General features: G+C 41.8%; 1 protein-coding gene across 1 annotated transcript in view; it reads right to left on the reverse strand.

The window, feature by feature from the left end:
- Window positions 1-17080: 17080 nt before the first annotated feature.
- The window catches only part of LOC126285116 (phospholipase A2 hemilipin-like), a 303043-nt gene continuing 293422 nt past the window's right edge, over window positions 17081-26701 (reverse strand). Inside the window, exon 7 of the mRNA XM_049984439.1 lies at window positions 17081-26425. Coding sequence (XP_049840396.1) covers window positions 26374-26425 — 52 coding nt within the window. The 3' untranslated portion in view covers window positions 17081-26373. The remainder of the gene's footprint in view (window positions 26426-26701) is intronic.

Raw genomic sequence — 26701 nt, forward strand, 5'->3', positions numbered from 1 at the left:
AATCAAAGTCCTGCCAAAGGATGTGGTTGTTATAACAAATGTTATATATGTTTAACTGATAATGAAACTTTTTCCCATTATTCATTTTTTATTTTACCCCGAAATATCGATATTTGGAGGGTGGGGTGTGATCCAACCCAACCTCACCGTTTATGTCAGGAAACTTCACCTTCCCGTTAGAGGGTTAATTTCTATACGAACTGTGAAATGTCTGCCATCATTGGCCCTCCCGGCGCACAGCGTCACCAAGGAATTCGCAGCCCTGTGCTCGATGGACCACGTGCTCCGGCCGTTGTGCGGCAGCAGGCGGATGCTAACGAGCTCGGCCCTGCCGCGCGGTCCGAACGGAGCGGTGGCCACCAACTCTGAACTTAGAATATTTCCAGGTCGCCGCAACTCGCCCATTACCTCACACAGTGTTGTCTCAGCAATGCTGTACCAATTCTTATGCCATGTACTTGTTGCACTGTTATTAAAATAGCAATGATCGCTTTTCCCACTTTCTACGAGGTGCATTCAAGTTCTAAGGCCTCCGATTTTTTTTTCTAATTAACTACTCACCCGAAATAGATGAAACTGGCGTTACTTCTCGACGTAACCGCCCTGCAGACGTACACATTTTTCACAACGCTGACGCCATGATTCTATGTCAGCGGCGAAGGCTTCTTTAGGAGTCTGCTTTGACCACTGGAAAATCGCTGGGGCAATAGCAGCACGGCTGGTGAATGTGCGGCCACGGAGAGTGTCTTTCATTGTTGGAAAAAGCCAAAAGTCACTAGGAGCCAGGTCAGGTGAGTAGGGAGCATGAGGAATCACTTCCAAGTTGTTATCACGAAGAAACTGTTGCGTAACGTTGGCTCGATGTGCGGGTGCGTTGTCTTGGTGAAACAGCACACGCGCAGCCCTTCCCGGACGTTTTTGTTGCAGTGCAGGAAGGAATTTGTTCTTCAAAACATTTTCGTAGGATGCACCTGTTACCGTAGTGCCCTTTGGAACGCAATGGGTGAGGATTACGCTTTCGCTGTCCCAGAACATGGACACCATCATTTTTTCAGCACTGGCGGTTACCCGAAATTTTTTTGGTGGCTGTGAATCTGTATGCTTCCATTGAGCTGACTGGCGCTTTGTTTCTGGATTGAAAAATGGCATCCACGTCTCATCCATTGTCACAACCAACGAAAAGAAAGTCCCATTTATGCTGTCGTTGCGCATCAACACTGCTTGGCAACATGCCACACGGGCAGCCATGTGGTCGTCCGTCAGCATTCGTGGCAACTACCTGGATGACACTTTTCGCATCTTCAGGTCGTCATGCAGGATTGTGTACACAGAACCCACAGAAATGCCAACTCTGGAGGCGATCTGTACAACAGTCATTCGGCGATCCCCCAAAACAATTCTCTCCACTTTCTCGATCATGTTGTCAGACAGTCTTGTGCGAGCCCGAGGTTGTTTCGGTTTGTTGTCACATGATGTTCTGCCTTCATTAAACTGTCGCACCCATGAACGCACCCATAACTCCATCACCACATGTCTCCTTCAACTATCGATGAATTTCAGTTGGTTTCACACCACGCAAATTCAGAAAACGAATGATTGCACGCTGTTCAAGTAAGGAAAACGTCGCCATTTTAAGTATTTAAAACAGTTCTCATTCTCGCCGCTGGCGGTAAAATTCCATCTGCCGTACGGTGCTGCCATCTCTGGGACGTATTGACAATGAACGCTGCCTCATTTTAACACAATGCGCATGTTTCTATCTCTTTCCAGTCCGGAGAAAAAAAAATCGGAGGCCTTCGAACTTGAATGCACCTCGTATGGTAACGCAGTATTTCAAAGCGATGGAAACTTTACAAATTAAAGTTATTCGTCTGTTAAAAAAGTTTTTTTAAAAATTAAAAATGTTAGTACTGCTGCTATGGCTAATGATGATTCGGTTTTTTACTCGCTTTTTAGTAACAAATAAAAAAAAAACCTGTTACAACAGAGACCAACGAAATACTGGGAAATACGATTTATTGAGATCCCAAACAGCGATATATATATTAACCGTTGGGTTTTTCCTATCTGTCAGTGTGGATAGACAGGAGGAACCTAAGAGTGAAACAACCAGCAATGACATTTGTACACTCCTGGAAATGGAAAAAAGAACACATTGACACCGGTGTGTCAGACCCACCATACTTGCTCCGGACACTGCGAGAGGGCTGTACAAGTAATGATCACACGCACGGCACAGCGGACACACCAGGAACCGCGGTGTTGGCCGTCGAATGGCGCTAGCTGCGCAGCATTTGTGCACCGCCGCCGTCAGTGTCAGCCAGTTTTCCGTGGCATACGGAGCTCCATCGCAGTCTTTAACACTGGTAGCATGCCGCGACAGCGTGGAATTGAACCGTATGTGCAGTTGACGGACTTTGAGCGAGGGCGTATAGTGGGCATGCGGGAGGCCGGGTGGACGTACCGCCGAATTGCTCAACACGTGGGGCGTGAGGTCTCCACAGTACATCGATGTTGTCGCCAGTGGTCGGCGGAAGGTGCACGTGCCCGTCGACCTGGGACCGGACCGCAGCGACGCACAGATGCACGCCAAGACCGTAGGATCCTACGCAGTGCCGTAGGGGACCGCACCGCCACTTCCCAGCAAATTAGGGACACTGTTGCTCCTGGGGTATCGGCGAGGATCATGGGCAACCCTCTCCATGAAGCTGGGCTACGGTCCCGCACACCGTTAGGCCGTCTTCCGCTCACGCCCCAAACATCGTGCAGCCCGCCTCCAGTGGTGTCGCGACAGTCGTGAATGGACGGACGAATGGAGACGTGTCGTCTTCAGCGATGAGAGTCGCTTCTGCCTTGGTGCCAATGATGGTCGTATGCGTGTTTGGCGCCGTGCAGGTGAGCGCCACAATCAGGGCTGCATACGACCGAGGCACACAGGGCCAACACCCGGCATCATGGTGTGGGGAGCGATCTCCTACACTGGCCGTACACCTCTGGTGATCGTCGAGGGGACACTGAATAGTTCACGGTACATCCAAACCGTCATCGTACCCATCGTTCTACCATTCCTAGACCGGCAAGGGAACTTGCTGTTCCAACAGGACAATGCACGTCCGCATGTATCCCGTGCCACCCAACGTGCTCTAGAAGGTGTAAGTCAACTACCCTGGCCAGCAAGATCTCCGAATCTGTCCCCCATTGAGCATGTTTGGGACTGGATGAAGCGTCGTCTCACGCGGTCTGCACGTCCAGCACGAACGCTGGTCCAACTGAGGCGCCAGGTGGAAATGGCATGGCAAGCCGTTCCACAGGACTACATCCAGCATCTCTACGATCGTCTCCATGGGAGAATAGCAGCCTGCATTGCTGCGAAAGGTGGATATACACTGTACTAGTGCCGACATTGTGCATGCTCTGTTGCCTGTGTCTATGTGCCTGTGGTTCTGTCAGTGTGATCATGTGATGTATCTGACCCCAGGAATGTGTCAATAAAGTTTACCCTTCCTGGGACAATGAATTCACGGTGTTCTTATTTCAATTTCCAGGAGTGTATTATTAGAATGAAATTTTCGCTCTACAGCGGGGTGTGCGCTGATATGAAACTACCTGGCAGATTAAAACTGTGTGCTGGACCGAGACTCGAACTCGGGACTTTTGCCTTTCGCGGGCAAGTGCTCTACCAACTGAGCTACCCAAGCACGACTCACGCCCCATCCTCACAGCTTTAGGAGACGAGGTAGTGGCAGAAGTAAAGCTGGCGTGAGTCATGCTTGCGTAGCTCAGTTGGTAGAGCACTTGCCCGTGAAAGGCAAAGGTCCCGAGTCTCGGTCCGGCACACAATTTTAATATGCCAGGAAGTTTCATTTGTATTATTATTTGTCACAAATATTTAGCTGCGATCGTTTACAATACTCTAGTAAAATCAGCGGCCAAGGCAAAGATCACACCACACAGCAAGTGATAGTAAACTTTGGCAAAATATGGAATGGACCTTCGGGTTACGGAGTCCGACTGTGATTTGAACCATAATATTTTCCCTACTTCACACTTTATGTCTCGTTAAATGATGACACAAGGACAAATTTACACTTAATTGTAGTAAGCAACACCATTCTCCGAAACAACTGTTCAATACACTGTCTGCTACAATTTAAAAAAAATGTTTTCGGAAATGCTATTGGTTATTCTTGTTCCGGGCCAGGGCCCCACAACCGCATGAGTGGTCGACTGTGAAGAGCGGACAAACTGAATAGCTGGGCGGCGGCCATTAGAGTGATAAACTGACGCGCGGAGTTCGAATGTTTATACATAGCTTTTGGTTATAAAATGCCTTCCTTTGAGTTAGGTCATAGACATAATGCCTCATTTAAATACGTTACTACAATATACTTTTTAATTTATGAACAAACAGCAACTAGTCACTGTTTATGAATTTATGTTACGTAGTACATGGAATCTGCCGTAGCTAAAAGTTATGTACTGGACCCCTAGCATTTTTCGTAGTTCATTTACGATAGATGTACGCAAAATGCATCAAAATACTCAAAGATTTGCCCACTATATTAATAGATATTTTCTGACTCTACCTTGCTTTAGATTTTACGACGAGAAGTGCGTTATATATGACATAGTGCTTTGGCAACTCACTACCAAATTATCAAGTTTCAACCTAACCTAGACCATGAAAACACAACAGATCAGCCAACTTTCTTCAAAATGATCAGCACATGTAAAATGGTATTCTGTCGGTCGGAAATCTTGCCTCCTGAGAGCTTGTACCCATTTTTGTAACAGCTGTGGTTTTGAGAAAGGAAACCTGCAAATAGATGCACAGACATTATGATAATACCGTGTTACAAAGACATTTATTAAGCAAGTTCACTGACATACAAAACAACTTAAAATATCCACATACCTGTGAAATGTAATATTCGTTCCTTTCTCGAATTTATTTGTACAATTAATCGCTGCACAACTCTTCACCATTGTACTTCTATTGATTGGAACGTACAGACAGTAGAATTACGAGTAACAAATATGCAACGTTGAATCAGGGTCTTCATAAACAACAATTCTACACAACCCATCTGACTACTACCACTATAATAGCGTCCAGCCGATGGTTCAAATTATCCCGCGACTGCAGCGCCATCAGTGAGTCTAGTTATTTTTTTTACAAGGTCTTTGTTCCGGGCCGAGCATTCCCAAACGATAAGTAATCTTGTTGGCAGCAGATTATTGGTCCTGTCGTGTTTTAGTGTACGCAGGCTGGGCGGGACACGGTAGTGCAGCGAATACGAGCTGAACAAAACAGGCACTCCGCGCTGTTAGTGGCTGGACAACCCACTCCTCCGACGGCAGTCCCAGCCGGCGCCATGTCGGAACCGGCGGTCACACCTCACCTCGCGGTTTCGCATCGCTGCTTGAATCTGTTGTTCTTTTACTGTCAAGTCTTAACTGTCGAGAATGTTCCACGATGCTTAACAATTTTTTTCTTTACAATAATACCTAAGAGGTTTTTCTTAACTGTATGCACATAATTTGTTGATTTCACGGGAAGACTTTGGGCTGATCCTTTTCTTCAGTCCATCGACATGGTTTTAACTTTAACGGAAGCATATAACGATATATCGGGTCGTTATAACTAAAGTGCATCTACTCACTGAGCTCCTGTGTGGACTGCAATTATAGATGGCAGTGAAACTTGGTAACATTCTGAGGCGTTAAAGCGGAACCAAATTTGGCCACCAGATACGGATCTTGCGTTGTGAATGAAAGAAAGACGCATAGAAATGTTTTCATATGTATTGGATTAGGAACGCAACGAAGACAGAAAAGGTCAAATAAAGTAGAAAATCGTAATGTTGTTTTTATTATTAACCGCCTGTTACACAGTTTGTTCAGTAAGAGTTCTGGAGACGTCGACGAGGTGCTGTACCTTAATGGAATTTAAAATGCAAAACAGGTTATTTTCAGTGAATGCTATGGTGGTTCCCGGACTGAGAGTCGAGTTGATTTTGGAGACAGATTGCTTAACTGTTAATAGGTCAATGCTAGATTTTTCAGAGAGTGTAATGAGGATAATAGATGAACAGGACCAACAAATATTTAAATTTAATGGAAACGAGGCTACACAAAATCTAGCTGATGATCCGAGAATACAGATCATAAGGGAACAGATGTACTGGAACTATGAACCAGAAGAAAACATATGTTTATAGGTCGGGGTGACCCCAAATGAGCAGCTAGGTATAGAGGTCGCAAGTATTGAGCGATTAAGTGAGAAAGAGGCACAAGAATTGGAAAAAAACACTACATCATCGAAAAGCAGTTTCAAAGAAACCAGGGTGCATGAAGCATTGAGTATTGTTTCCAGGTAAAACCACATGATCCGCTATTGTTGAAACAGTATTCCAATCCGTTGGCTAAAAGAGAAGCAGTAGATAGAGAAATGAAGAAAATGATTGAATGGTTAAGGGTGGTAGTAATGACAAACTTGTTATTTATTCGTGGAAATGCTGTATTTGGTGCACCAATTAATAGTGGTACAAGTCAATTACCAAATCCACCAGTTATAATAGGCATAACTATAAAGATAATTATTACAAATGCGTGGACTGTAATAATATTATAAATTTGATCGTTTCCAGTTAACTTTGAGAAGAAGAATATTAGCATAAATTTGGACAAATCCGAACTAGAAAAAGAGGGTATTAAATTTCTAGGGCATATATCGGCTAAAGGTAGCAAGCCAGACCCAGAGAAGTCAAATGCTATAAGAGACTTTCAAAGACTCAAGAACAAAAAGCAGATGAAAGCCTCCATCGGTTTAACCGGATTTCATCGCGAATTAGAGAATAATCAGGCACTTCCTTAGTAACACGTTTTATACTAATTAGATTGTTCTTTTAATAGTAAAGATTTTCAAAGAGGCATTATTCTGCAACTTTATGTTGTTAGTAGTCCTTTGGTAACTTACAGTCTGTCATTTCTGCTAAAATACTCTATAGCAGTCCACTGTCTCATAGTCAATTTTCAATCACAAAATTTTATAGTGCAGTTGAACTGCTATCCAACAAAGCATTTCTCAGGAGAAGTTAAATTGCTGTACCACTACCATCGGTACGTTGTTATCCTTTCAGTTCGATGACACCTACTTTACACTCGTCCTCACATGGTTACTAATAACACAAGCACAACACCTATATGTTTCACAAATACGGGGAGACGGAAGAACATTACACATTACACTCAAACCTATAATAGTCAAGCAGCCCACATCGGCAATCCATGCTGATGATTCTGTTGTCCATGATGTTTTCTCACGTTGAGAAGGCCGCGCGGAGTGGCCGTGCGGTCTACGGCGCCATGTCACGGATTGCGCAGACCCTCCCGCCGGAGGTTAGAGTTCTCCCTCGGGCATGGGTGTGTGTGTTGTTCTTAGCATAAGTTAGTTTAAGTAGTGTGTAAGTCTAGGGACCAATGACCTCAGTAGTTTGGTCCCTTAAGAATTCACACATTCTTTTTTCACGTTGAGAAACTCCAGACTTCCGAAAGTGGTGTTTGAGTTCAACAACTTTCAGTCCATTCTCAAATCTCCAATCTCAGCATACGGCTCCACTACAATTCCATGAAACAATACAAAATGCCTTAAATTAGTTTCCTAATAATTTTAAATAAATTTTAAGTAAGTACGTTTCCATACGTTATTACAATATGAATACGTAATGTTTTGTTTTGATTTTGAGTGTTTATAAACAGTGCCACTCTTTACATCGTACTAATACAGTGGTTCATCAATGTTTTTGTTTGGGTCACAGCTGTAGCTCCATACAGTTGCGCATTGCCCTTCGCACTCTCTAAGAGCTCTGTGCTAGCTCTCACTGTCTGTTATTACTGACCTGCTTCACTGATGACTCACGCAGCTAGCCGGCGTCACCTGCAACGGTTCTTCAAATGTTACCTAAGGAGGCTTACAACTGCGATTTACAGACACATCGGCACAACCTTTTAGAATCTTGCTTAGAACATAATGCACAAACACATACTTACCAAATCGCTGCTCCATTTCAAAGTATGACGTACAATTCTTTCCACATTTGAGTGTCATTGTTGCTACAAAAAATTACTAGTGGAATTCTATTTATCTAATGACTGTGTATTTTCTAATGACTTTCATGTACGAGCATTATATGACTTTGTAATATTTAGAGGCTAATTATCTTATTCTTAGCTAGACTTTATTCTACCTTCTTTCAAAACAGTGTGTACTTTTACATTCTGTACGTCATATTATTGCTACGTTTGCTTTTTGTGACATGTCCATGTCCGTGTCGTCTCTTATGTCGACAATACGTCTAATACTCCATTATACTACATAAAATAGTTGGCGTAAACCGGTTTTGACCATAAATACAACGTAACTGCTCACTTACACGTCGCCTTTTTCGAACCCTCCCTCACTGTTCATAAATGATTGCCAATTTTCCTGTGGCCTAATAATAACACTTCACCTTTCTCTCTCTATGAACACAACTGGCCGACTTCTTTGTCGCCTTGTAATCATACTTCTCCTTTTACCATAAACCTCTTTGGCAGGATTACTACTAGCCTATCAATGTATCATAATGCATTACAGCGGAAATCACTTCGACATTTCAGTTCAAACGAAAGAGTAATGATATATCTGTTTTTATACAATCTGTACATCGTCTCAAGACAACATTTAATTATTTCCATTATTTTTGCCGCCAGAATTGATTCTATTATACGACGTCACATTCATTTACCTGGTTTAGCATCGTCCTCTTCTTCTGCAGCCTCCAGCTTATTTTTATGCGTTATTTCATCTGTGTTATATTTATAATAGCCCTCGTCTTGCTTTTCTATTCTTAAAGTATATTCAGACCAAAAGGATTGTTTACCATTGTTGTAAATATTTAAAAACTATTCCATTGCGTACTTCATAATGTTTTCGTCATGTGCATTAATATAGTATACTACTAGTGTCTTGTTGTAAATATATACTGTGTTCTCTTGCTGGTGTATCTGTAATCCTATACGTCGTGTATTCTCGTCTGTCCACATACAGGATGGTCCATTGATAGTGACCGGGCCAAATATCTCACGAAATAAGCATCAAACGAAAAAACTACAAAGAACGAAACTCATCTAGCGTGAAGGAGGAAACCAGATGGCGCTATGGTTGGCCCGCTAGATGGCGCTGCCATAGGTCAAACGGATATCAACTGCGTTTTTTAAAAAATAGGAACCCCCATTTTTATTACATATTCGTGTAGTACGTAAAGAAATATGAATGTTTTAGTTGGACCATTTTTTTCCCTTTGTGACAGGTGGCGCTGTAATAGTCACAAACGTATAAGTACGTGGTATCACGTTACATTCCGCCAGTGCGGACGGTATTTGCTTCGTGACACATTACCCGTGGTACAATGGACCGTTAACCAATTGCGGAAAAGGTCGATATCGTGTTGATGTATGGTTATTGTGATCAAAATGCCCAACGGACGTGTGCTGTGTACGCTGCTCTGTATCCTGGACGACATCATCCAAGTGTCCGGACCGTCCGCCGGATAGTTACGTTATTTAAGGAAACAGGAAGTGTTCAGCCACATGTGAAACGTCAACCACGACCTGGAACAAATGATGATGCCCAAGTAGCTGTTTTAGCTGCTGTCGCGGCTAATCCGCACATCAGTAGCAGACAAACTGCGCGAGAATCGGGAATCTCAACAACGTCGGTGTTGAGAATGCTACATCAACATCAATTGCACCCGTACCATATTTCTAGTCACCAGGAATTGTATGCCGACGACTTTGAACGTCATGTGCAGTTCTGCCACTGGGCACAAGAGAAATTACGGGACGATGACAGGTTTTTTGCACGCCTTCTATTTAGCGATGAAGCGTCATTCATCAACAGCGATAACGTAAACCGGTATAATATTCACTATTGGGCAACGGAAAATCCACGATGGCTGCGACATGTGGAACATCAGCGACCTTGGCGGGTTAATGTACGGTGCGGCATTATGGAGGAACGATAATTGGCCCCCATTTTATCGATGGCATTGTATACTGATTTCCTACGTAATGTTCTACCGATGTTACTGCAAGATGTTTCATTGAATGACAGAATGGCGATGTACTTCCAACATGATGGATGTCCGGCACATAGCTCGCGTGCGGTTGAAGTGGTATTGAATAGCATATTTCATGACAGGTGGATTGGTCGTCGAAGCACCATACCATAGCCCGCACGTTCACCGGATCTGACGTCATCGGATTTATTTCTGTGGGGAATGTTGAAGGATATTTGCTATCGTGATCTACCGACAACATGCATCAGCGCATTGTCACTGCATGTGCGAACATTACGGAAGACGAACTACTCGTTGTTGAGAGAAATGTCATTACACGTGTTGCCAAATGCATTGAGGTTGACGGACATCATTTTGAGCATTTATTGCATTAATGTTGTATTTACAGGTAATCACGCTGTAACAGCATGCGTTCTGAGAAATGATAAGTTCACAGATGTACATGTATCACATTGGAACAACCGAAATAAAATGTTCAAACGTACCTACGTTCTGTATCTTAATTTAAAAAACCTACCTGTTACCAACTGTTCGTCTAAAATTGTGAGCCATATGCTTTTGTGTACTCCAGCGCCATCTGTCACAAAGCAAAAAAAGTGGTCCAACTAAAACATTCATATTTGTTTACGTACTACACGAATATGTAATAAAAATGGAGGTTCCTGTTTAAAAAACGCAGTTGATATCCGTTTAACCTATGGCAGCGCCGTGTAGCGGACCACCCATAGCGCCATCTGGTTTCCCCCTTCAATCTAGACAAGTTTCGTTCTTTGTAGTTTTTTCGTTTGACGCTTATTTCGTGAGATATTTGGCCCGGTCACGATCAATGGACCACCCTGTATACTCTTCCAAATGTCTTTTTTTCACCCGTGCTACACAGATGTTTATTCTGCTGGGTTACTTTCTTTTGGTCATACCTTGTTTCAGAATAACGAAATTTGGTCATTTTATCCTTGATAGTGAAGAATGTTAAAGAAGACAAATATAGAACTTTTATCCGTTATGGATGAGGAAGACTGCAACTTTTCCCTTGTTAATAGTTGTTTTGGCAGTATTTCCGTGGTAGAATGCGGCAGTTCATTCATAATTCTCTCAAATTCTTCCACGTAATTTACCCAATCGTTTTCTAGAGCTGTATGCTTTAAAGAGCCCATTGAGTTCTCTCATAACTCTTTCACTCATATTTGATTGAGGCTGGTTTTTAGATATGTTTATAGGTCTTATGTAAAGTTCTCTCAAGATATATTTCCAATACTATGATGTAAATTGTGGCCCATTGTCACTGATGATCTTGTCTGGCTTACCAGTCTTCATTATGCAGTCATTCTTGATTTTATTTGAGACCAACTTACCTGTAACCTTTGTCAGGGCATATAGTTTGACATGCTTCGAGAACACGTCCAGTGCAATGAACGGGCGTTTTTGCTCTCTTTGTGAGGTTGACACGGACATTAGAGGTCAACACATACCTTTTACAATATTTTTGTTGGGATAGTGCTATGCATTCCCACTTTGCCCCTAGAATTTAAAGCTTTCCTTTTCTGACATTCATCACTTGATTTTAGAATTTTCTGTACCCTCTTTTGTCAAGCTTTGAAATAGCTGTTTCCTTACTTTTGTCCACACATTTCATGGCACTAGAATGAGCATATTTCATGTTCTGGCCAATAGACCCTCCGCTGCTGTTTTTCTAGGTTTGTTCTACTATACAACACACCTTTTCCTATGAGACAGTGCTTCGTCACCCTGTCATTCGCTTTCCTGTACCAATCAGCTTTTAACATTTTAATGGCAGCATCCCTATTCTGTTCCTTTCTCGTATTTTGAATATGTTCTTTATTTTTTGTGTTTTACTTTTGTTAGGTATAACATGGAGACTTCTTTCTGTTCCGAATCATTAAAATTGGCTTCATCCGTCTCCACAGGCAACCACGATGATGCATCAGCCTCTGTATTGCTTACACCTGACAAGTATCGTATTGTGAAACCATACACCTAAAGCGTTAATTTGCTATGACTTAGCCTACCATCCATCAGGAATGATAGTGTCTTGTGGTACCCTCCAGATGACACAGTATTTGAATTTCTTAAACACCGACACTACTGCTAGCGTTTCCGTTTCTGTCACTGAATATCTTCTCTCACATATGTTTAGCCCTCGACTGGCAAAAGCAATAGATTTTATTTCCAATGTATCTCCGTTTTCTACGAGTTGACAAAGGTGAGCTCCCAATCCGTGTTCTGAGCTGTCAGTAAAAATGTAAAATGGTACATTTCAGTCTGGTTGTGACAAGACATTACTATTACATAAATCATCTTTTATTTTTTTTAAATTCTCATACGCACTACTGTGTTCAGATCCATGTGACGTTCTCCTTCATTAATTGAAGACATGTTGTCTGCCGCGGTCGGTGTCATTTCAGACTTTACTGGCAATTTCTGGTTATGTGGACATGTCCGAGGGTAATCCCAAAAGTAAGGTCTCCTATTTTCTTATAAGTAAAGAACTCTGTTTGTGTGGCAGTTGGTCGCTGAAGAGTGCTTCAAGCGCTGTGTGTAAACATGCACACGCCGCGCTGAGGTGCTGTCTTGGCTTGGCAGCCGTTGAGAATGCAGCTCCCGTTGGTTGCTACCGCCAAGTGCGAATTGCGCGCAGCTATTCGGTTTTTGAACGCAAGGGGCACTGCTCCGATTGAAATCCATCACCAATTGACGGCAGTGTATGGTGAGTCGTGCATGGATGTCAAAAATGTTCGTCCGTGGTGTAGAGAGTTTGCAACTGGTCGGACCACAATTCATGACGAACAAAGGGAGACCGTCAATTTCTGAGGAGACAGCGTTGAAGGTTGAGCAAAGCACGCGTGAAGATCGGCGGATCACCCTGGGATGATCCCTGACAGGTACTGTGAGACTCTCTAGAAACTCAAACGGGCAATTCAGAACCGGAGAAGAGGATTGTTGAGCAAGGGTGTACACATTCTCCATGACAACGCTCGCCCACACATAGCTCGGCAAACCGTTGCTCTCCTGCAGCAGTTTCAGTGGAACATAATCGCTCACTCACCCTATTGTCATGACCTGGCACCCAGTGACTATCACCTGTTCCCTGGATTAAAAGAACATTTGGCCGGAAAAGCGATTCAGCTCCGACGACGAGGAGAAAGAAGAGGTTCACAACTTTCTGAACAGCATGGCGGTGAGCTGGTATGATATGGGCATACAAAAACTGCCACAGCGTCTACAAAAATGCATCAATAGAAATGGTGATTATGTCGAAAAATAGGTAAATGTTCAAGCTGTAAGCTTATGTAAACCATTGTAGAAATAATCAGGTCTACGAACTTATAAAAAAAATAGCAGACCTTACTTTTGGGATTACCCTCGTAGCTGAGAACAGTGTAATAGTAATATGCAGTTCATTATCATCAGAATGTAAATTATTTGTGGCTCTAAAGTGGAATGTGATTGTGCAGTTTCTCGTGTTCTGTTAATAAATATAATGTGACATATTGTATAAACTAATTGGAAATTTAATAATTTCTAAAAAAAATTTTTCCTCGCTAAGAGCTTATTACAACTTCAAGATAACGGATTCACGATCTACGTGCTGTTTTCTGTGCACGGGACAATAACTGTAGAAGGCTGCTGGTTGGTGAACGTTTATTAGAACTTATGCATTCCACTCAGGGCAGTGGAAGCATATAGGCAAGTCGCGTATACTGCAATCTTAGAACATCTACATCTACATCTACATGACTACTCTGCAATTCACATTTAAGTTCTTGGCAGAGGGTTCATCGAACCACAATCATACTATCTCTCTACTATTCCCCTCCCTAACAGCGCGCGGGAAAAACGAACACCTAAACCTTTCGGTTCGAGCTCTGATTTCTCTTATTTTATTTTGATGATCATTCCTACCTATGTAGGTTGGGCTCAACAAAATATTTTCGCATTCGGAAGAGAAAGTTGGTGACTGAAATTTCGTAAATAGATCTCGCCGCGACGAAAACGTCTTTGCTTTAATGACTTCCATCCCAATTCACGTATCTGCCACACTCTCTCCCCTATTACGTGATAATACAAAACGAGCTGCCCTTTTTTGCACGCTTTTGATGTCTTCCGTCAATCCCACCTGGTAAGGATCCCACACCACGCAGCAATATTCTAACAGAGGACGAACGAGTGTAGTGTAAGCTGTCTCTTTAGTGGACTTGTTGCATCTTCTAAGTGTCCTGCCAATGAAACGCAACCTTTGGCTCGCCTTCCCGACAATATTATCTATGTGGTCCTTCCAACTGAAGTTGTTCGTAATTTTAACACCCAGGTACTTAGTTGAATTGACAGCCTTGAGAATTGTACTATTTATCGAGTAATCGAATTCCAACGGATTTCTTTTGGAACTCATGTGGATCATCTCACACTTTTCGTTATTTAGCGTCAACTGCCACCTGACACACCATACATCAATCTTTTCTAAATCGCTTTGCAACTGATACTGGTCTTCGGATGACCTTACTAGACGGTAAATTACAGCATCATCTGCGAACAACCTAAGAGAACTGCTGAGATTGTCACCCAGGTCATTTATATAGATCAGGAACAGCAGAGGTCCCAGGACGCTTCCCTGGGGAACAGCTGATATCACTTCAGTTTTACTCCATGATTTGCCATCTATTACTACGAACTGCGACCTTCCTGACAGGAAATCACGAATCCAGTCGCACAACTGAGACGATACCCCATAGGCCCGCAGCTTGATTAGAAGTCGCTTGTGAGGAACGGTGTCAAAAGCTTTCCGGAAATCTAGAAATACGGAATCAACTTGAGATCACCTGTCGATAGCGGCCATTACTTCGTGCGAATAAAGAGCTAGCTGCGTTGCACAAGAGCGATGTTTTCTGAAGCCATGCTGATTACGTATCAACAGATCGTTCCCTTCCAGGTGATTCATAATGTTTGAATACAGTATATGCTCCAAAACCCTACTGCAAACCTACGTCAATGATATAGGTCTGTAGTTAGATGGATTACTCCTACCACCCTCCTTAAACACTGGTGCGACCTGAGAATTTTTCCAATCTGTAGGTACAGATCTATCGGTGAGCGAGCGGTTGTATATGAGTACTAAGTAGGGAGCTATTGTATCAGCGTAATCTGAAAGAAACCTAATCCGTATACAATCTGGACCTGAAGACTTGCCCGTATCAAGCGATTTGAGTTGCTTCGTAACCCCTAAGGTATCTACTTCTAAGAAACTCATGCTAGCAGATGTTCGTGTTTCAAATTCTGGAATATTCAATTTGTCTTCCCTGGTGAAGGAATTTCGGAAAACTGTGTTCAATAACTCCGCTTTAGCGGCACAGTCGTCGGTAACAGTACCATCGGCACTGCGCAGCGAAGGTATTGACTGCGTCTTGCCGCTTGTGTACTTTACATACGACCAGAATTTCTTCAGATTTTCTACCAAATGTACAAATGAAATCAGTGTCAAATCATCTGTGGTAAGAAGGAGGTATATTTTTCAAGGAAGGCGTTCTCTCTCTCTCTCTCTCTCTCTCTCTCCTCTCTCTCTCTCTCTCTCTTTCTCTCTCTGTCTCTCCCTCGCCTCTCACCTACCTCTTCAACTCGTGGTAAGGTGAATGAGTAAACGTGTAGGGCTATAGCGGTAAGGTGAATTAGTGAACGTGTAGGGATATAGCGTTGTTCTTCTACTGTTGCATGTTATATGATATTATTCTTGAAGCTGATATTTCACTTACGGATTGCGGACATTTGTCTCTGTCTGAGTTTGTGCTCCCTCTGCTTAAGGTATTCATTCGTTCGGCTACGGGCGGCGTTGGGGCGCAGCAGCCGATGTCGTGACGTAAGAGCAAATGCAGGGAGACATCATCACCAATTGCACCTCCGAGGAATACTCCAGACAGAGGATTCCTTGAATCCTAATAAACAATATTGTGGAAGAGAATGTTGAGCTTGGATATATATTTTTAAGCAGTCTGAAATTGTAGATTAGATGTTCCCAACCTATTAGTTGACCTGGGACCCACTGGCCGCACATAATATACTTAAAATTACTCACAACAGCTTAGGGGAAAAAAAGCGCCATGGACCGATGAGAGAACAGCGTAGTGTAGCAGGAGTTTCAGATTGAAAATATTCAGTTTATCATAACTTTACTTACTTACTCACTGGTCATACCGGACTCGAGAGTCCATTACCGCAGCAACATATTTTCGCCATCTGCCCTGTCTTGGGCTATTTCCTTCCATTCACCTTCAATACCTAGGCTCCTCAAATCAACCTTCACATTGTCCTCCCATCTACGCCTCGGTCTCCCCACAGGACGTTTTCCTTCTAGGTGCCCTACCAGTACTCTGCGCGCTGCCCTGCCCTCATCCATTCGAGCTACGTGACCCGTCTGTCGCAGCCTACGTGATTTAATAATACTGATTATGTCAGGGCTTGAATAGAGTTCGTGAACCTCTTCGTTATGCAGCTTTCGCCACTCTCCGCTAATGTCATCCCTTTTTGCTCCGAAAATTTTCCGCTAAATTTTGTTTTCAAATACTCGAAACGGCTTTTCATTTTGCACAGGGAGAGACCAAGTCTCACGCCCATACAGCATAACTGGTAGAATAATAGTTTAGTATATTCTAATCTTTAAATTCCTAGACAATATCCGCGATGAAAGTAATCTATTCAGTGAGAAGTAGCACGCATTTCCCGCCCGTAGTCTCTTCTTCAGTTCGGATTCAATCTCATTTCTCGAAGTGATGTCCACGTCTAGATACTTAAATGTGTTCACTTTTTCAAACTGCATGTCTCCATAACTTTACACAAACGAAATTGTATGGATTTTTTTTTCATAGTCTTGTGTTAGATGCTTCCTGGGGTACATTGATCCTTGCTTTCGGCTGTGGGTTGGATACCCCTGGTAGAATAAAATAACCACAGTCTTTACTTGCACAGCAAACACACAACATTAAATACGATTTATTTTCATTTCACAGGTACATAGTGAGGAGAACAGTGCACAAGAATACAGCAAGGTTTCCCATTCTGTCCCAACTTTTCGCTATTAGATACCAGCCTGGTATTACTTTTCCATTAAAAGTACCACTCGTACTAAAATAACATTGGAAATACTCTCACATATGAGAGACAAGCAAACATGTATGCATATTTATTTGTATCACAGATAGAATTCTCTTAAGACTAATGCATAGGTTATAGGAAATATCGATGTGCTGAGGAACAGCATTATACTATTTTTTTTAATATCTAGGAAGCCATACACATAATAGAGAGGTTCTCCAGGGAAAATATGGGAGGCCATTAATATGCTACCAAGGTAAGCACCACTAGTTTCTGAGGAACATTTTTTGTCACTTAGGCCTGGCTCTGCCACGAATTAGCCTTCAACATCGGTTGCTGAAGATCGGTGACTGATCCGTGCAAGACGGTGGTCACGAAGGGGGGAAGAACGGAATAACTTCCTCGCCTTCCGTGACCACAGAAAATAGCAAAAACATAGGATGAGAAAAAGTTTCTTCTTCACCTATTTCCGTTATCTCCTACAATCTATCGTCTGTATTACGCCCATAAATAATTTCCAGGTCTGCACATTATTCCTCTCCTACCTTAGTATCTGAGTACAGTATAATAAATAATAAAATACATATTATATAATAAATGTATAATAAATAATGTATAATCACAAACAATATAAATTCCAAGGCTGTGTTCGCTGTTGAATAGCTTCCATTTAGGTATCTAGTGCACATTCGTGTGCAATCTGACAACAGAAAACATGCTATCAACAAATGTAATAATAATTTTACAATCATTTGTAGAGATTTTTTAACATACAACATAACTTAAAAATCAAAGATAATCGAGAAAATAACTTAAATTTGCTGTATATTCTACATGCAAGCTTAGGTAATTCAAAATACCCAGAACTTCTTGTTAAGACATGAATGTCAAAGATTGGGTCTGGTGAATGCAAACTGCATGTTGATTAAAGTTGGCCATATGCAACTGTAGTAAAATCTGATACGTGTCTGGATTATTTAGATCTGCTCATACCAAATGAATGTAGTAACAAAAGGAAAATGACACCTGTATTTTAAATCAAACGATGGAAAAAACACAAAAAGATCAGGAGTGTTAACACTATTTGTAGCTAACACGTTGCATGGTTTTGGTTAACAATTACTTATATTTGCTGCTGAATTAAGTAGGAAATATTTAACTCTGAAGTTTATGAATTACTTGAAAGTGATAGTAAATACTTCCGCTGACTTCGCTCGGAAACCGAGAAACGAAATTTGAAGAAACCCATAAGGAAAATCTCTGCTGCAAACTTTGTAAATGAAACTGTTGACCTGCGTAGACCAATCACTTACGTGGCTCGCCTCTGTTTCCTATACTAAAACTAAGCCTGAGTATACAGACTTCTCAAACATCTACATACTATTTACACACGCAGCTGGAAATGTATCGTGCATCTTCACATGACACCGTGGCAACTACAGCAGACCAAAGCCTTACCCTGGTCTCTGATTACGAAACAAAACGACCTCTAAGCTGCGACTACTCTCGACGCTGTCATATTCGACGGAAATTTGTTCAGTGTACAGGCAACACATCTATGGGCGCTGCTCCATGTTAAGTGTATACTCAAATCCGAACTTCTCCACGGTAGACTCTAGCGAAATGAAACACCACACAGGCGAGTAGATTTTACCGAGAACGCTGATATCTCAGAGAAATGCAGACACTGCAGTGGTTTTATTGAAACGACAGGGGCAAACAGCATCTTCGTATGACTGTCGATCATCAAGTTAGTACACAGTGGGCGAAGTGCCGAAGAACAACACTTGATACAGCTAGAATAATGAATGGAGTCACTTTTTTCACTGTTGTATTTTGTATTATCTTCATCAAGTCGCGCATAATAAAAACTATTTGTAAATAACAAAAGTAATAAAGGTAAAAATCGAAAATGGGAGTATTAAGTTGGTACTAACTAGAAATCTAGTAAACACTGAGTCTCTTATAAAGCTCAATACCCACTCGTACACGCACTGCTCGATTTTGGTCTCTCATATCTGTTTGCGACGCATGTCCATAGACGGATTCCACTTCCGTATTCCGCTACGAGACCAAACTTCGCAGTTCTATGGCTACCCGCTTGAACAGGAAATGAGTTGCAACACTGAAATAAGACGCCAGTTTATCTCTAGCTCCTGAAAGCATCCCCAGTGCATTCGAGTGTTTTGACGGTTTAAGTTCATTATTTTCAACTGAAAACGAAAAAAATGATATAAATTATTGAAGATTCATTCAGGTGTTCGACTCTGCGATGTGATATGTTGTGGCTATAAAAACAGCACTATAAGAAAGTCACACTCGAATCACTGGATACGAAGCACGGTTGACACTGACAGATACTGAGAAAAAAATAGCTCTGGATGCTGACCGATTCCTAGAGACGCCCTATGTTCACAAAATAATTGTGAAGCATGTTAAATGCTAGTGAACACTGATTAAATCTGTGATCGGAGGTAATGGCAGTGGAAAGATGGCAGTTAGATTTTAAACCCCAATACAGCAAAGACTGCTTCATGAAGCAGTCTCCAGTGGCATCAGCATGCTACAAGTTGGAAAGTGTAAACTACTGCGTGACTCGTCTGAAGACAAGCCTTAAACGGCTCGAAATGTAGTTCATCACAATAAAGAACTATTTCGTAAGTGGCTGATTATAGCTATCTGTAGTTATATTTATTTTCATCTTCATTTACGGGATTCTACAACATCCCCAGTAATGGCTTAACTTAAAATTTTTATTTAACTAAGAACAAACAGAACTAGTTGGCGAGAATGATTTGCGAATGATGATTTCCGCTTCCTGCTACAAGCTAAAGAACAAAACGACATGTAGACCACATATTGAGATTGTCAGGCCACAGTTTCTGCTTATTAAAATAGAGAGAATAGATCAGTGGTCTCAAGTTTCCAGGAAACGTAGTGTGCCTCTCAGCGAAGTGAAGCTGGGACGGTGTCCCTCAATCTATATCTTGATTCGCGATGCGTCCTCTCACCATCTGAAGACAAACTTCAGAACGAATGGCTGTCAGGCCAGTGAAATTCCAAATACTTTTGGGGGCACAATCTAGCTAACGTTATATTCGCATATCTGTATGCTTATGAGAACAGCTCGTTCGTCCATCAGTATTTACGTTTTCGCCTTCTTTCAATCAAAATTAGTACCGAAAAATGCACTCATTCCGCACACAACAACGACAGCCATTTTGGAAAAACAAGTAGGAGTGCGGAGACTCGACTTCGATCCTATCAGTACCCTGCATATAGACAATGACCATCTAGAGACAAATCGGATACTGCGTTTGCCAGTGTGTACTGTGCTTAACACTTGCAGGATACAAACTTGCGGCACCACATATAATTTGAGAGCAGAAAAAGATCTTTGGTGCTACTTGCCGAGAATGGCGTATGAAGCCTAAGGTAAATGTTTTGTTTGTTAGGATGTTTGATTTCGGATGTCAAACCTAGCCGTCAGTTCCAAATTCATGTCAACTATTTCGTCGGCTAACACAATCGTTGCGAGCACCAACCGCTGCTAGACTATGAAGTATTGTGGCGATACGACAATGCTGAGGCCCGAGTTCGACTCCCGGCGCCTGTTACGCTCTTGTTCACAAACGCCCGCGTCGGCATTCCTCGTACCGAAATCCTCTCGGCATTATGAATTCTCATAAGCGAGACAGCTGGCGAGAGCTTAGCAACTTGAAGATTCCCGAGTTTCATTTAAATAGAAACCAGCACTGCTGGTCATTTCGTGATAAATAAGAGTAGAGTCGTTAACACAGATGGTACAGTTATAAATTACGTCTGGAATATGTAATAAATCTTATTTTATCTCCTCTCTTATATCGATTTTAAGGTGGTAGTTCTCTACAAGAGGGAGAAATGAAAAAAATGTACACATTTGGAACAAAATAAAATGTTGTATAACATTTCTGATACTTCTTCCCACTTAAATCTAGAGTAAAACTAAAGCTTTCGACATTTCCAACCATCATATCCGTCAGGAACAACTGACTATTACAACTGCTACTGTGAAAGTCTCAGATCATAGATAATATAATATCGCATCAACGTCTTATCTTTATCCTAACTGTAATATTTTATTACAATGGTGAAATCTTGTGCAGCATTTGACCGCACCGAAAGATGTGAGAAAGTAAGTAGTGTTTCGTTCCACACGTAAATCTGTTTTACGAATACAAAAAAACAACTGCAAATACCTTTTTAAAAGTTAGGTCTAAATCGCAATGGATGACTAAGATTCTCAGTGAGTAGAAAGACGATATCTAATTGACTGCAATAGTTTTATGTTTAAGCCACTTTTTATCTTGATATTACTTCGGTTTATGTATTAGATTAAGCATTTTTCGTAAACAGAAACGCTTATTTCGTGTAAAAACCGGAGATTGTGGATAGAAATGGATGTCATATTTCATTAAAGCACAAAAAAACCATGTCGCACTATTGCTGGAGAATCGTTAGCAAAATATTCCTCTTACCAGACTGATGGATCAAATGGCTCTGAGCACTATGGGACTCAACATCTTAGATCATCAGTCCCCTAGAACTTAGAACTACTTAAACCTAACTAAACTAAGGACTTTACACACATCCATGCCCGTGGCAGGATTCGAACCTGCGACCGTAGCGGTCGCGCGGTTCCAGCCTGAAGTGCCTAGAACCGCTCGGCCACTCCGGTCGGCCTTACCAGACTGATATTTCGTCTTCTGCTCCTGTGGAAGGAGTGAACTGAATTACTCAAAGCACAACCTAAACAGAAGTTCATCGAAGAACTATAATTCGATCGTTTCAAAAAGACATAGACGCCAATAATTTTTTTCAAACTTCTTTGAAACTGTTTGTTACCCTTTCACCTGGCCGGATTTAAAAATGATCATTATCGCATTAGTATTGATTATTTCGGACAAATTAGATTAGTGGCAGTGCTACATGTGTATACTACTGCAGAGTTGGTTTAATTGCTAAAATCACGGTTGATTGCACTTACAACCGATGGCTCCAATTCACCTACTGTTTAACGACAGACTCAGTTGTTTGTTGATTTCACACGTTAACACAACTGAGATAGGGTCGTAAGCGGTCTCACAACACATTAACCTATTGCGATTCTGTAATCAAAAGAGCCTGCTGTCCGACAATAATTGTTAAAGTCAGCGGCTATTTTCTTCGTTGTACATGGAAACGAGGTCTCAACGTTGAGAAACAGCAGAAAATTTGTGGAACTATTTACGTTACAATGGAAGTGGTGGCCCTACTGAAAAAAATCCAGGTGTTGGGGTCCACTATTACTAACCATCAATGTTTAGACGTTGATACTGAAATCGAAATCAGCCAAACTAAGTCCAACACACTAAGCAGTGTACATTGGCATTGTTGGCGCCATTTTGTGTTTTCTATACTGTTCTGACTTTTGTTTCGAGTGTCGATAAGCCCAATTATCAGTATACTTTCGTATACAAAAGCAGAAAGTATGCTAAACTCGGCCTGTCTTCTAGCTGTCGAATGCCTTCGACTTGTATCGATTAAGCCACATCACGCCAGCCATCTTAAGTGTCTTCAAGCAGTGAGCCAATAACGAGGCAGATAGTTGTTCTTGACGGAGACAATGAATGAAAGTTATCGATGAAAATTTTAATTTTTGCCCTTTATTGATGCGGGACGAACATTGAGAAAATATACGAGGATGCAGTAGGAACAAATTTCAAAATAGGCTTATTTTTCTGACAGTAGATAGCTACTCCTCTTCTCAAAATTACAGGTTTCGTGCAATGTCACCCTTCTTCAGATCTGTTAAGCAATAAAACGAATGACGGGTTTTCATCCTATGTTTAGGAAATTTAAAACATTTTACAATCTAATTACAATAGAAAAGTTGTGTAACATACTAAATGTCGTAGTTACATAGTAATCTGTATAAGAAAAATAATTGCTTTGTGTACAAGATTAAATGTACAGAATGTGATAAATATTATATAGGCCATACCCGGCGAAACATTAATATCCGGCAAAGTAATCAAAGAGCGTTTGAAACACATCTGAAAAGTAGCAAACATGGACTTAGCACTATAGATGGCCAAACTGAGATATTACACAGAGCTCCAAAAATGTCTTTATCTCAGTATGCTAAATGAATTTGATATTTATGCCACCCTCCCCTCCCCAAAAGAAACTGATGAACGTGCAAAGTGATTTTGTGCATTAACGTGACTCTGCTTTAGGCTCTGCTCTTACGAAGTGCCCTGTAAGATCGTCCAAAGAGAAGATACAATTTTAAAAGTTTCTTCTTATTTATTTAAGTTCTCCCGATGGTAAAAATATATTTGTAAAATCAAAGAAATATTACTAACGTGTTGCGTATAATGTCTTGGAATGTTTTACGTATTAATATCTTCAGCGTGGTATTTTAATCCGTGTACAGGACATTCTTTAATGCTTCAAGCGTTATACACCATTTTTTAAAACTTTTGATATAGATTTTTTTTAAAGTATGTGCTTTACGTGTAATATTTAGGAACACTTATTTGAATTGAATTATTTCAATAGTATATTTTAAATTCGTTAGTACGAACAGAGGGTATTATTTAACGGTGCAGTCGTTTGCACCATTCAAATTTCTTTTAATATCTTAATATAAAGCGTCAGCATGCGAGATTGGTTTTAGTATATGGCAGTCAATTGAGAGTTCCATTACGATTGGTTACTCCGTAACAGCGCCATATGGTATGTATGCAGCTGTTGTACTGTGATTACATTACAAATTTCTTTAAGCTGTGTAAACATAGGATTAGAGGCCAATTGTAGTTTATTTTGTGGTTTAACCGATCTCATGATGGGCGACATTGTATAGAACCGATAATTTTGAAATAAAATACAGAGGTTCACAGATAGAAAAATAAGCCTATTTTGTGTAAGTAAGGATCGTAGATAACTCCCTTGAGGAATATGTCCAATTACGATAAACTAGAGACTTCGTTCCTGTGAAATAAAATGCTACAGTTCTTGCACGATAATTCCATAATATTCTCTCAGCCGACTGAAAAAGTGCATGAAATATGTCTGAAACGAGTTTTTTCCTGTGAGTACAGCAAAGCTGTGTTGAAGCGCTGCTGGACGCACGAGCGTATTAGAATATACAATCACAGTGGCAGAATAAATTTGAAAGTCACCCAACACACAGTGCGCAAACCAGTAATAAATTGGGAGCCGGCGCTTCAGCTTTATATGAGCAAATGCAAGAAAGTGGGTGCCCACCAACAGTAATTAATACGTTTGATAGTGTTAGGTCGGTGCAACGCCTTACATGCAAAACAACTATGATTGAGCGTGCATACTGAAATGGAATAATTCGATCAAACTTACGGGTAACTAATAAGGACGTGAGGTGGATGCGATGCGTATTTTGCAGAAATACTGCACGCCATGAATATGGAAGACCGAGTTCGAAGGTTCTAATACTTGATTCTTGAGAATGAAAGCTTGTCAAGGAAGGTTGCCTCGTATGATAAGGCACATTCAAGTGCACAAAAAGTGTGTTTATGTCACTACGCAGTTTTATTGCTCCCTTCCTCTTTAAAGGCACCGTCACTGGTGGCTTGTATCTCCTTATGCTCCAAATGTCTATCTTTCGTGCCATCCTAGATCTGTTTCAAGATGAGTGATTGTACCTACACGGTGGTGTTCCAGTTCACGAGTTTTTAGAAAGAATGCGAACGAAATTCTACATATATCGTCGTGTAGTCGAAGAGATGCTGTTGAGCGCTCAGTACAGCCGTAGAGAGGCTAATCGGTAATGTTTACCGACAAAGGGCAGTTACGCTGAAGGCACTACGAAAAACCACCTAACCGTGGCGTGCTACCGTCGTAACGTGCACACTAGGAGACATAGTTTTCTCAGTAGTTCAGGGCCATTGCCACTGTTTGATTGTTATAATGCCGTAATTGTAACTGATTCCATTCTGTTCCAAAGTTATTGACTATGAAAGAAAGAGTATACTACTTTGGATCTCATATTTCTTGTCAAGTAGGAGACCGTAACAGAGGCAAGATGTAGGTCACGGGGTGCCCAAAAGGACGAGATTCCACATTGTGGGGATCGCAGATTTGGCCAAGTTATGAGACTACATAAAACAAGAAGCTTCTGAGACAAATATACTCATTTTATAGGCCTAGTACCACATCTGATCGTAAAATACAAGTCTACAACACACATTATAGAAACGGATGGGGCAGGAGGAGGAGTGAAGATCAAGATTAACGAGGTCTGGACGACGGGAAAAGATACGAATGATAAGATACGAATGATAACGTCGTAATCGTCTGCCAGCAGACATCTGAAGATGGTTGGATACAAATTCAAAAAGATGTATTGAAAATTGTGACCTATGAAGCTGCGTTTGGGCAGTGCTTGAAACTCTCCAGTCCCAGGGGGGGGGGGGGGGGGGGGAGAGCAATGCAGGAACATCTTCAAGGCAAAATGTGCAACGCGTTGAGAAAAGCTGGTGGTGTGGCTAAGTAGATAATGAGAAAATATACACGCGTTTGTACTCTTAAGGAACGGAAACGAAGGGGAGAGCAGTAGTTTTCCGCCGCTGAAGCTCTCGCAGCACCTCGGCAGGGGCAGGACAGAAAATGAGGATGAAATATTCAGATGAATTGCACGATAAGCAAGCATAGCATAACGAATTAGTAGTTGTGAACTGCTGCCCGTGTATCACTTTGGATTATAGTATTTCTAATGAATCTAACAGGATGAGCACAGTAGGAAGGGTTTGATTTTTTACAAAATTGTTGGTATTAGAGTGACTTTTGTTTTGTAGATACAGCCAAGAAATGCATAGCAGCTGCTGAGGTTTATTCCTGCAGATTGTGCTCTAGATAATGGCTTCAGCAGATCGACCAGCGGGAGTCCTGGGTGCGCAGTGGCGCTTCGCGGTTCCTCTAGGAGAAGCGATGTTGGCCGGCGAGGTGCTGCAAGAACTGTGTGAAGGCGTAGGCGTGGGACCTGGAGAGTGGGGCAGTGGCCTCCACCACCCCCGCCTCCGGTGGTGTTCTGCTCCGGAGACTCGGGGGCGGCGCCGAAGGGCGATACCGGGCCAGGGCCAGGTCCACTCTTCTTCTACGGCCTGTAGTGCTCTGTCGGCTGGAAGACCCACTGCATGCAGTTGCCCCTGCAACAGGAAAGCCGCAGTCGCATTAGTGGACACAACCTACGCGTTACTCTATTAAGGTCCATGTACAGTCGTGGACAAAACGAGCGAGACCCCTCGCCTTTTCGTTATACTGATCCGCACAGCTTTAAAGTCTGCTACACAGCATAACAGGCAAGGCGACGAAATGCTACCAACATACTATGCTCAGGCGTGAAAGTGACTAACTATCCGAACTTTGTCAGACTGTTTTCAATCATGTGTAAGACTGTATGAATGCTGATTAGTGTGTTAAAC

The sequence above is a fragment of the Schistocerca gregaria genome, chromosome 8, assembly GCF_023897955.1.
Source record: "Schistocerca gregaria isolate iqSchGreg1 chromosome 8, iqSchGreg1.2, whole genome shotgun sequence".
In the NCBI taxonomy this organism is placed as follows: domain Eukaryota; kingdom Metazoa; phylum Arthropoda; class Insecta; order Orthoptera; family Acrididae; genus Schistocerca; species Schistocerca gregaria.